The sequence below is a fragment of the Phalacrocorax carbo genome, chromosome 5 (genome assembly GCF_963921805.1).
Source record: "Phalacrocorax carbo chromosome 5, bPhaCar2.1, whole genome shotgun sequence".
NCBI lineage: Eukaryota > Metazoa > Chordata > Aves > Suliformes > Phalacrocoracidae > Phalacrocorax > Phalacrocorax carbo.
The window spans coordinates 55,214,563-55,227,335 of NC_087517.1; the positions used below are offsets into that span (position 1 = coordinate 55,214,563).

General features: G+C 43.2%; 1 protein-coding gene across 1 annotated transcript; it reads left to right on the forward strand.

Annotated features, from left to right (window-relative positions):
* The first annotated feature begins 37 nt into the window (after positions 1–37).
* On the forward strand, positions 38–10,472 carry IGSF22 (immunoglobulin superfamily member 22). Its single transcript, XM_064453264.1, is given in 10 exon segments — positions 38–53; positions 2,697–2,839; positions 4,803–5,073; positions 6,770–6,901; positions 6,904–6,945; positions 8,045–8,084; positions 8,086–8,148; positions 8,150–8,169; positions 10,103–10,168; positions 10,171–10,472. Coding segments are annotated over 10 exon segments (1,095 nt in total).
* Positions 10,473–12,773: the final 2,301 nt, after the last annotated feature.

The following is a 12,773-nucleotide window of genomic DNA, read 5'->3' on the forward strand; positions in this document are numbered from 1 at the left end:
GGCTGGCAGCGGGCAAGGAAGCCCTGGCTCCGGGAGGATGGGTACCAGGCCTGGTATGTGAGTGCCCTCTGTGGGCCATGGCCAGCGTGGCCCGAAGGGACACGGGCAGGGCAGGGGAAGGGCAGGGGCCTCCTCTGACCACTCCCTGGGACAGAAACCACTTCTGTGGCACGGGTAGCCTAGAAACTCGTGGCTGAGCTGCCTCTGACTCCTCTGCACACTGGAATTGCAGGCTGGTGCCTTAGTTACAGATTCATCTTTCCCCACGCAGAGTTCAGGTTCAGATACAAATATTACATAGGCAGTAGAGGAAGTTTTTTGACAGCTCCTCTGGACCAGATAAGGGTATGGAGCAGTGCCAAGATGCTGCGTTCTGCTTCAGCTTTTGGGTTCCTGTAGCTACATTCTCTCCAGTGAACACCCATAAAGAAGGGCAAAAACTCCTTAGGAACAGCCTTTCTCCATCCCTGTTTCTTCCCATGATGTCCAGTTCACTAAACTACTTTCATTCCGAGGGCCTGTCCGTTTTGTTTTGAGGTCTACCTGCCATTGAATACCAACTTGGTGTTTGAAGTGCTCGGTCAACAATCATTCTACACAGTTTTTCTGTTCATATGTTTCCACCAGGATTTCTTCCAGAGACATTTGCAACCATGAATATTATGTGTGTGATGTTCTTGCTCTAACTGGGGATCCTGCTGAGCTCTGTATTGTCCTGAATGACATGAAGGTGGAAGGAATATGGCTTAATGATGGCAAATAGGTAAAATGTCCATGGTATTGTCAGTATAATGAAAGGCTGCAAAATCCTAGTGGGAAGTTTTCTCCAAATAGCTACTGTGGGACTTGGCCTGGTTTTGATAAAGGGCTTTTGACTAAGGACAAACAGATGGACAGATAAGACAAGAACAGATCTAATCTTTCCCAGTCTTAGTAAGCCTCAGTCTTACTAAGTTTTGGCTTTGGATCCTGGCTTTTTCAAAATTTTCCTTCCCAGACTCCTGTAAAGATGCTTTCACATTTGCTAACCCATTTTCTCAGCCTGTAGACTCACATTCTTTCCCACAAGGTCGGCTTCTCACCACCTACCCTTCTCCCTCTCCCAGTCTCTGATTCTCAGAGTAATCAGTAAATGTGTCCTTTGCATGCTAATGCACACCCTTTGTTACATGCCGTATGGCTCATCTATGCAGATGCACAGGTCACTCTGTCCATATAACACTGAATTCCTTTTGTTCATAGATCCCAGAGAATTTTAGCAGAGTAGGAGCTAGAAATCCTGGCCGCTTAGTCATCTTAGAGCAGGAAACTGGTCAGAGGACTCAGGGACAGGGTTGGAGATGGTGTTTGTTGCAATGTGGGTTGTTTCCTGCCTCAATCTTCTTGTCAGATTGTGCACATAAAAGCATCTGGACAGTGAAGCAGGGAGCCATCCACAAACTCCTCATGGACAGAATGGGAGAGGAGGTACGTGTTTAGAGCCAAAGGGCAGAGTGTGGAGCAACAGTTGCCACTGGAGGTAGCCACCCCATCCCTTTACCAGGCATACACAAACACTTGCAGAATCAGTGCTTCACCAGGTCTGCTTACGTGGGCCTGTACCATTTTACAGGCTTATCTTTGTGCATGAGCAAAACCTCTGCTTTCTGATTCTTTGTTCCCTGAGGGGAGAAAATTGAACAGTCGAACTGGTTGATTTTAAGTGACTAATCATAGATTTCTGTGTTTATAAATCAGTGATTTATTTCAAACATTGTTGTCATGAGCAACAAGATAAACACCTTTTCTGAAATTATATATAGAAATATATAAATATGCATATTACTCAGCTCTTGGCAGCCAGATGGCGCCAGATGGACTTTCAGACTCATCTGCAGCATGGAAATAAGCATCTCTTTCTGTAGAATCAAGGCAAGGTGCACAGACAGCAGGACAAGCACAGCAGTAAGGATCCTGTGGCTGCAGCACCGAATATTTATTATACCTGTGTTGCAGTAAAAAGCCATCCACAGCAAAGCCTTGGCATAGGGATAGTTGATTTTCCTGCATTCAAAAATATTTTTGAATGCCTTTTTATGACTTTCAGCAGAAGATCGTAATTTCTAAACAAACACATTTTGTGACAAAAATAACAGGAAAAACAACAAATATGTTTAGGAACCTGGTTATTTTGCTGTATTGTGTGAGGGACATCCTTATCATTTTCCCATATTACTCTGTAACAAATGAGGGAAAGTTCTCTTTACAAGCAGTACCTAACTTCGATTCTGCTATCTTTATCATGATCATTGACATCCCAGTGTGGCCTTAGGGAAGAACAGCACAAAGGGCTGCTTCTTGTGCCTTGCAAAACTTAGAAAATGCCTGGGTTCAAATCTCCAGGCCCTAGGGAAGTGAGGAGCTTTGGGGCTTGCTATTTCCCACAGGTCCCTCTTTTTCTGCTGAGCTGAACAGCTAAAGGAGGTCAGTCATCTCCCCATACAAGAAACGGAACTAAATTAACTGAATCAAAACACACTGAAGATTTTGAGTGTCGCCAAAGACTTTCACAAAGTACAGGATTCTTATATTAAACACATGAAGGAATATATGAAGGACCCAGCTTTGGACCACCTCTTCTGGGAACTCAGGGACACAGGAAAGACACCAAGCTGTATCTGCAGCTGCAGCTTTCAGACGTCTTCTGTTCTTTCCAGATTATCCTGTTATTGAAGAATCTGTCCTCGAGCTTTTTGCTGCACACAGCATTACTGTGAAGGCTAAGCATACAGCAAGCATCAAGGTGCCCAAAGTCATATGTTTCAAAGATGGTGTTGAGGTGACAGAGGAGGAGAAAGTGGTGATGCAGAAAGCCAGTGACTGTGTTGCTCACAATCAAAACCTATGAGAGAGAAGCCAGTGGAGCCGTTACGCTGAATCTGAAAAATGACTGCGGCTCAGCTTCTGACAATCATTACCTCAACTTTGTTAGTAGGTGCTAAATCCATCATTTCATAGCAGAATAATCACTGGTAGATATGTTGGGTTACAGACACTAATTCAGACTTTCTTTCAAAAAACCTTGCAGTGGGGCAGACTTGGAGTTATCAAATCAAGTGATTCAATACAGTTTAGTTTTACTGTAATCTACACTGATTTACACTGTGACAGGCTATGACCCTCTAAATAATAGCCCTCCATGTCACTCTGGTCAGCTGCTCACACTGCAGACAAACTAAAACCCCCACAGGGGAAAGCAGAGTTCCTGTAACACATGGGGAAAATGTAAAATGAGATGGAAAGCACCCAAAGGCAATGGAGGAAAGCAGGTGACTCAATTCATCAGCAAGAGGAGGATGGCTGGAGAAAAAAATGTGGATCAAAGTAGGGGTGGTGGAGAGCAACTACTCCACATTTGCTACAGAGAAGGTGGAGGAAGGGAAAGCCTATTAATTCAGAATACATGACATCAGCTCTGAGGGCTTCATCAAGCCCCTGTAAACAGAAGAAACATTTGCTGGAGAACCTATTAGCCAGCCAGTTTTAATGTGGCTTCACAGTCCCACTTCCCATTGGTTTTATCCTCTTCCTCCTTGCCAGTCCCCAAAAGAACACTGTCCCCTGTGCTTCAGAGGAAAAATTCCAAGAACAGAGCTTAGAAGCTGCTTTGTGCTTAGGCTGATAGCCAGGATCAAACAAATACCCAGGTCCTTTCACTGCAAGTGTTTGCAGACTCAGAAACCCCTCAACATGGACTGTTCTAGTATCAGTTATGTAACCTTAGTGGGATACAGCAGAAATGAAAAGTGGCTTTCTCTGGAAAATATTGTGGGGGAGGAGGGAAGATGATTTAAAAGGGAAATGCTTAAAAACATTTTGTTTTGCAGCCAAAAAAGAAAATATGTCAGCCAAAAATAACTTGGTTAGAAAACACTGCTGAACTATCTTCCCAGAGTTTAGTTCGGGTACCCCTTGTTCCCATTTTTCCTTTATGGACTGGGATCCCCAGTGAAAGGGGATTTGCACTCTCCCCAAGACCAGAGTGTATCACAGAAGATACAGTGCAAACATCAAGTCTGGCCTAGTGAAACATTTCAGAAAGAAAACTACCAAACTTCCTCATACAAACATTAGATGTGCCAACCAGGAATGAGGCCCTGCTGGACTTGCTATTCACAAACCGAGAAAACCTGCTTTTTAATATCTCTGTTAGTGATAGCCTTGGCTGCAGTGACCACAATATTGTGGAGTTTGGGATCCTGCTGAGCATGCTGAAGGTCAGCTCTAAGACAGGGGTTCTGGATTTTAGAAGAGCAAACTTGAGTTCACTCAGGGCTCAGTTGGGAGGGATTCCATGGGATGCTCCCATGGAAGACAAAGGAGCTAGTGAGTGCTGGGAGTTCTTCAAGAACTCTCTATTGGAAGCACAAAGCCAGTTTATCCCCTATAAAGGCAAGGGAAGTAAGTGGAGCAAGAGGCCCCCTTGGCTCAACCATGACCTCCTGGGTCTACTCAAATCCAAAAGGGAAGCATACCAGAGATGGAAAAGTGAAGGATTATCCATCGAGAGCTACAAGGGCATTGCCAGAGTGTGCAGAGACGCAGTTAGAAAAGCAAAAGCCTAGCTCGAATTGAAACTGGCCATAGATGTCAAAAATAACAAGAAAGGTTTCTTCAGGTATGTCAACCACAAGCAGAAAAAGGAGGAAAACATAGGCCCACTGTTAAACGGAAAAGGAGAGTCAATCACCAATGATGCTGAAAAGGCAGAGGTCCTCAACACCTTCTTCACCTCTGTCTTTACCAACACTGTTGGGTCACAGGCTTTGGGAACGAAATTGCTGATTGATCCAAATGCCGACCCACCATCAGTGAAGGAAGAGTTAGTACATGAATTACTACAGGAGCTTGACCCCTACAAAACAATGGGCCCTGACGCCATCCACCCGAGGGTGTTGAGAGAGCTGGCTGACATCACCGCAAGGCCACTCTTCATAATCTTTGAGAAGTCCTGGAGAACGGGGGATGCCCCAGAGGACTGGAGGAAGGCAAATGTTACCCCTATCTACAAGAAAGGCTTGAGGGAGGATCTGGGTAATTATAGGTCCATCAGCCTTACTTCCATCCCTGGGAAAGTTATGGAATGAATCCTCCTGGGGGCCCTCTCAAGTCAAATGAAGCACGTGATTGGGAAAAGCCAACATGGCTTCACTAAGGGCAGATTGTGCTTGACAAACCTGGTGGGCTTCTATGACAAAGTGACTTGCCTGGTTGACATGGGTGGGTGGTGGACATTGTCTACCTGGACTTTTCCAAGGCCTTTGATATGGTCCCCCACAGTCTCCGCCTGGAGAAATTGATGGGTTATGGCCTAGACAAGTGGTTTGCGCAGTGGGTGGGGAACTGGCTGATGGGCTGCACCCAAAGGATGGTGATAAATAGCTTCTTTTCCAAGTGGCAACCTGTCACAAGTGGAGCGCCCCAGGGATCAATACTGGGCCCAATGTTATTCAACATCTTTATAAGTGATCTGGATAACGGCATCAAGTGTAGCCTGATGAATTTTGCTGATGACACCGAGTGGGGAAGTAGACACTCCAGAAGGGAGAGCTGCTCTGCAGGGAGATCTGCATAGTCTGGAAGAGTGGGCCAGCAAGAACCTTATGAAGTTCAACAAGGAGAAGTGTAAGGTCATGCACCTGGGAACACATAATCTGGGAGTGCAGCAGAGACTGGGATCCACCTGGCTGGAGAGCAGCTCTGTGGAAAGGGACCTGTGGGTCCTGGTGGACAGAAAGCTCAACATGAGCAAACAGTGTGCTGCTGCGGCCAAGAAGGCCAACGGGATGCTGGGTTGCATCAAAAAGGGCATCGCCAGCTAAAGAAAGGGCTAAAGAAATCATCATCCCACTCTACTCAGCACTTGTCAGGCCACACCTGGAGTACTGTGTACAGTTCTGGTCCCTGCTCTACAAAAAGGATGTGGACAGGCTGGAAGGGGTCCAGAGAAGGGCCACCAAGATGATCAAAGGACTGGGAAGCCGGCCATGTGAGGATAGGTTGGGAGAGCTGGGTTTGTTCAGCCTTGAGAAAAGGAGGCTCAGAGGGGATCTCATCACCATGTACCAGTACTTAAGGGGTAGCTACAAAGAAGATGGAGACTCCCTTTTTACACGGAGTCCCATGGAGAGGACAAGGGGAATGGACACAAGTTGCTCTTGGGGAGATTCCGATTTGGACATGAGAGGAAAATTTTTCACAGTGAGGACAGTCACCCATTGGAATGATCTCCCCAGGGAAGTGGTTGACTCAGCCATGTTGGGCACTTTGAAGATTCGGCTGGACAGGGTGCTGGGCCATCTTGTCTAGACTGCGCTCTTCCTAGAAAGGTTGGACTAGATGATCCCTGAGGTCCCTTCCAACCTGTGATTCTGTGATCCTGTGAAACTGAAGTAATGTATATCAATTCTCACCTAAAACTTTGCATTGTCCAAACTAACTATGGAATAGGGAAGGCATTTCTGAGCCACTCTGTAATGCATCGCAGAAAGAGCTCATTTTCAGAATAAGCGCAAGAATGAAATCTTTCAACATTGGAAATAACAAAGGGAAGTAGATTGCAAATAAAGAGTCTTTAGAAAAAGGTTGTGGCCATGAATAAACCTTAACATAGAAGTTACCCTCCTTGATTTCTTGCTGTACATGAATGCATACATATTTATACACATGCACGTAACACACACACACAATTTGGAGTCAATGAATTCTGACTGTAGTGTGCTAATTTGATTTCCTTCTGTGCAGACCCAGGTGTTTCAGCCTGAAGTTGTAGATGTCAGAGAAGAAGATGTCACCATCACCTGGAACTTCCCAGCCCAGGATGGAGGCTCCCAAGTGCAAGGTTACATCATAGAAAAAAGAAAAGCAGCAGTCTTTGTGTCTCAGTCACCAAGAAGCCAGTCCAAGGTCAGACCAAGATTATTATCTGTTTTATTTAGGCAGAAGGAAAATTAGATAAGCTTTGACTGCAAAGCTGAGTATTGATTGATCCAGGAAAATGTCATCATGGCATCTAGCAAGACACACATTTTGACATATGCTGTTCAAAGCAAGATTTTCAGCCCTTGTATAGAAGTGTCTTGACACTCACAAGCAACGATGAGAGGGCAGAACACTCAGCACCTCTGAAAGTCACACCTATGAATTTGGGTACCTAATTTCAAGCATCTATATTTTACATTTCTCCCTACCTAAATTTGACTGTTTTTCCCTGATTTAGACCACAACTGAATTAAACAAGTGACTGATTTGTTGTATCCATCAGATAACAACCATATGATCCATGCTTAGCACAGCTTGTATAACACATGGGAGGGTTCCTATCAGCAGCAAGCGTCTGACTAACGAGACTTCTGTTTTTCCTTTTCTGTTAATATTTTGGTTCTTTCTTGGATTCTTTCCTCTCTATCATTCAAAATGTTGGACTTTCATATTAAGTTACAATCAATCAGACTATCCAGAAATATCCTCCTTAAAGCACCATTATTCCTCATGGTAAATAATGGAAACACTTTTTAAGGCAAATTATGCAATTACTCAGGTTGGGTTTGGGTTTTTTTTCCAAAATTGACCTTGCTTGAAGGCTAGATTGTGAAAGGCTTGGCCACGCTATTGAATTTGTTACATCATGGGCAATCCCACTGAAGTCAGTGGAGCAAGACATGAAGATATTTTCCCCCAGTATGTGTGATCACACCAGGCTATAGACCATAATCCAGTGGAAAGCAAATTATGCATTTTTCCTCTTATAATATGCAACAAAATTCCATCTCCTCCTTGGAGAGAGAGATATGAAAATAGAGCAGACCACTAGAGAAGTGAAGGTTAGACCTAGTTTAGGGGCTCCCTGAACCCTGAAATTTATCTTGTTCTCCAGCAGTCTGTGAGCTGAAATTTCTTCTTGGTTTATCTTAATCCAAAAGCAATTAAAAAGAATTAGTGACCACTTGGGAACACTTTTATGGGTGATTAGAGAGTTGTGTAATCGCAACATGTGTGTCTCTAGGTACCAGATTCAAAGTGGATTGTTTTCTGGAGGATACAGAATGAGTTCTGTGTGATAGCTGTGAACCTTGCAGGCACTGGACTTCTCAGCATGCGCTCAACCTCTCATTGCAAAGGATTCCATCAGTATGTTTCTTTCACTGTTTAATGTCCAGTTTTCCTAAACATGTATGTGATGATCAGATCTATGCATTTATAACTGAAATCTGAGGGAATGTGGCAAATTCCAGCCTGGCTCAATATGATGGACTGCACTGTGTTTACAGCTTAACTAAAGATTAAGGAAGGCCTGAATACTGTTGGCTATAAACATAATTATATTGTAAGTGCCTGAAAGTGTTATATTATTCACTTAAAATGTGTAACCATTAAGATAAGGACACAGTAAGAGATTCCCACCTGGGGGAAATTGAGTATATGTAAACAGCAGAGATCAACATGATTGTAACTTAATAAGGAAGTCATATTTCACTTCAAGGTGCTCTAAGGTGTAGATACCTTTAGTGCTTAATGTTCATGTATAGGTTGCCAAAGGCCCTAATGTATGACAAAGAAAATAATCTCTCATACATGTTACTATGCTCCTTTATCAGTCCCCCATCAACCCTTTTAAAAGAAAACTCTTGCGGAATGCATGGAAGTTGCCTACATTCTTTTATTTTAATACTAGATTTTTAGTAGAAAGAATCTGTGCCTAATTCTTGACTGATCAAAATCACGGACAAACTCCAAAGGATTACAGTAGCCTCAGAAATGCTGAAATGGGCAGATTTTATTTTGTGCCAGTTATAGAGAATTCTTACTTTATATGACCATATAACTAAAGTGTTTTAAAAACAAAAGGCTGTCAGAGGCCTTCAATAAATAGCTTAAACTATTGATGGAATCTTGTAATAGATACAGGAGTGGGCCTTAGTAGGTTCCCATAATTCAGGAAAAAAACTGGCCAAGTATGGAAGCCCATATAGCTAAAAAATGACAGAATTCTATGTAGTAGACGAGAGCCTTGAGGTTAAATAGTTACTCAGATGGGAAAGCATTCAGGTCCCTTTACATCAGAAGACAACACAAAAACAATTTAAAGCCTGAAGCTATGATTCTTCTCCTATTTGAAGACTTGCATTATTTCCCATTAGGCCTAGGAGAATAAGTACTGCCCATATGCACCACATTCCTTATGACCCTGTGTGTTCTTAGGAGTGTTCTGTACAAAAGCCACTAGCACCAGTTTGTCACGGCATGCTGCACTGGTTGATTTTTTTGGGTTGGGGAGGGCAGGGGGAGGTCATTGCATTTTAGCTGAGACTTTCAGAGTAGAATGTGGATTCAGATACACAACTCCCTATTCATTAGATTAAAAACATATACAGATTTTTTTAATCTCCCATCTTTTGCTCTTCTTACATATTATGGAGATCTAACTAGACCGCTGCAAGGCGGACTAAAGAGCAAAAAGCAAGATCTGTATTTTCAAAAATTACTATTAATTAGGGGTACTGTAATCTTTGGCAAATAAAATTGAAGAACATTAACAGGATCTTGCAAGTCAGGAAGCAACTTCACTAATTGAAGCAGCCCAGATAGCACCTGTCCACTTTACATAGGACTGTAAGAGGGATTTATTAAACAAGAAGAGACACCAGGCACTCAAAGCCATACAAGACAGGTTGTAGGAAATGTACTGCGGAGCTCACAAGTCAGCTAGGAAGAGACAGAAGCAAACCTTTAATGCTAGACACCTGTCCCAATCACATGTAGAGAATGAGTAGTGGTCAAATGCTCACAGAAGGTGCCTTTCCAAGCTGAATTCAGATGGTCCCATGTCAAACGTTGTGAGGACTTTTCTTAAATGGCCAACTTTGGAACAGGGTCTACATGTATGCGCTGTTTTAGGAACGACATTGTTTTGTTGGACAGAATTTGCTCTGTGTTCACTAAGGCTGCTTTTACCCTAAAACCTTGCAAGTTCAGCATCTTGAAATAGGAATAGCTCTGTATTCGCACATGCAAGCATAGGCCTGTAGTACAGTACTGTGTCACAGGTCTTCTGCTGTCACAGAGCCTCCAGGACTGCTGAAGGTGGTGGATTTCTCCGACTCCAGCGTTTCCTTAGCATGGCAGGAACCAGACCAGGAGATGCGCTGTCAGGACACATACTAGAGATGTGAGCTGAGGACACCAAGAAATGGACAAAATGCACCAAGATCCCTATCTCTAGTACCACTTACACTGTGGGAGGCTTGCAGGAGGGATGAATCTGCTTCTTAACCCGAGCTGTGAATGAAGCTGGGGGGAGAGAAGTAGCAGAGTTACAGGAAGGAATTCTAGCAATGCCACCTTCAGGTAAGACATGCAGTATCTGTCCAGCTGAAACTCCCATCTATCAGCTGATACTTTCTTGTGTTTTTAAAATATCCCTCATTTTGTAGAGCGTTATCAAATTCATCTTGCACAAAGGAATATTTTGCATCACAGCTCTGCTTCTTTTTGCTGAGTTTTCAGAGGTGCCAAGAAGAGACGGAGAACAGCACGAGCCGTGCAATCCTTGAGCCAACTTAAAATCATTCTGCCATGCTTCTTGCTGAGCTGTCCCTGAATGAGTATGTCAGGTATAATGGCAGTTGTTTCTTCCACCATCTGACCTCTCACATCACATCTCACATGTGACTACAGAGGTCACTGTTGGAAGCTTATCTCGTTCCTGTTACGATACTGTAGTCTGAGTATGGATTAGGAGAGTAGGTACTACAGCAAATAAACCATCATGTTTGAAATGTCAGTTTGTTGTAAATACAGTGGTACTGAGACAGGATTATAATTCTCTCAGGTGCTCAGTTTGAATGGGATGAACAGTCAGGTGCCAGCATGCTAAAGTTGAAATAGTATCGTCAGATATGATGCTTCAAAGACACTAATTGTGTCTTGAGAAGGAAGGTATCATAACCTGCCATGAAATCCTCAGATACTTACTATTTGAGGTAGCAAAGTATTTAATTCTTTATTGTTTAGGACTTATGGCTGCTTACTTGTTAATGAGGACATTCAGTTTTTATGTCTAACATACTCCCAGGTAAAAAAGCATGGTGCTGACTGCCCTCAGTAGCACTAATGCCAGCAAGAAAAGATGGATGATTAATGAGTCATGTTATATAGCACTGTTTCCTAATCAAGCAGAAAGACATTCAGGCTTGATGAGGATGCCTCAGAAGGCAACATCCAGGTGACTGATACAAAAAATGGTTGTTTCTCTTGTCAGTGTCCACTTTGGAGATACACAACAAGTCTGTGCAGCATGGCTTTGTTACCACATCTCCAGATAGAGAAACATCACAAAATCCCAGAGAGACTGCAGGCTCCAGACAAACTTGTCTGGTGCGGAATGGCAACATGCAGTACTGTACTGAAGAGTATGAGAAGTTCAATAAGAAACAGACATTATACAAAATTGTTTGTGGCAGAAGGTGGACAGTAAAATCATCTAATGAGGTGCCTCATTTCATGAGAGGTGCCGTGCCGTCTCAGGAGATGTTGCTGCTTATTTTCCTTTGTTCTCATTCACTTTTTACATGAACTATTTTTAAATGTTCCTGTTCACCTGCCTCACCTGAATTGTCCTGAATAGGTTCGTGTCACTAAACTGTTGATTGCTGAGACATCAGTGTTTCTCTTCTGGTGGTGCAGTTGTTAGGAAAAGGGCTGGCAACATTGCAACCCTTACAATAACTGCCTTCTGCAGAAACAGTTCGAAGGTCTCTTCTTCCAGTCTCCAGGCATGACTCAACAGACTGAAGACTGGCTTTACTTTTCTGTGCCATCTCTCACTATTTTAATTTTTTAATTTTTCTCTCTCTGACTGTTTTTCTTTTATCCCCCCCTGCCCCATAGGTTTGATCTGATTGTGAGGCTGAAGGGCCACATGGTGGTTTGTGCTGGGACAGCACCATGCATTCATACATCTTTCCCTGTGAGCTTCTGTCTTGTGTCCTGTCAGAGGAGAAATCCTGCAATTACAGTTTTCTTGGGCATCGGGTGAAATACAGCTGCAGGGCTATGGAGGCTGTAGTTGTCCTTTGGCCTTTATCACATGAGCTGTCATTTTGATTTAAAAGAAGGTGACTGTTCGAGAAAACTCATGCAGTGCTTTAGGTTCATGAAGTCCTGCATAACTGCTTGCTATTTTTATGGCTAGTCTTTTTATAAGCCTCCCTGTGGTAGTAAGGGTAGAAGGACTTCTGTGCATGCAAGTTTGTCAGCTGCACAATCCAGCCCTCTGCAGCTGGACCAACAATGTTCAGCAAACCATAAAACATTGGGGAGGCTCTCTGATTCATCACAAGGAGCAAAATTTTTCAAGCATGCAACTGTAGTTGTGCTAACTGTAGTAAAATCATTCTTGATTAAACCTTGGGTGACCTAAGGGAGTAATCGGGTTGTAACAACACTTGAGGTCTCAACACTGTCCTTTCTGAGGTACAGTTTCTATTAACACGGATGTTGAGCTTATTTCTGTAGAGGCTAAGGGCAATTTCTGTGCTTTCATTTTTATTAAGCCTAGACTACTGAACAAAATGGGGCCCTACAGCACCTTGCAGCATCAGCCCCAGTGTAAGAATGTATTTCAATCTAAATTGTACAAGTTTATCTGTATCACACCAGCTGTTTTCCCTCAGCTTTCAAGATGATCAAACTAATGAACTGTAGCATAAGGTTTATGTGGCATCTTCCAAGCC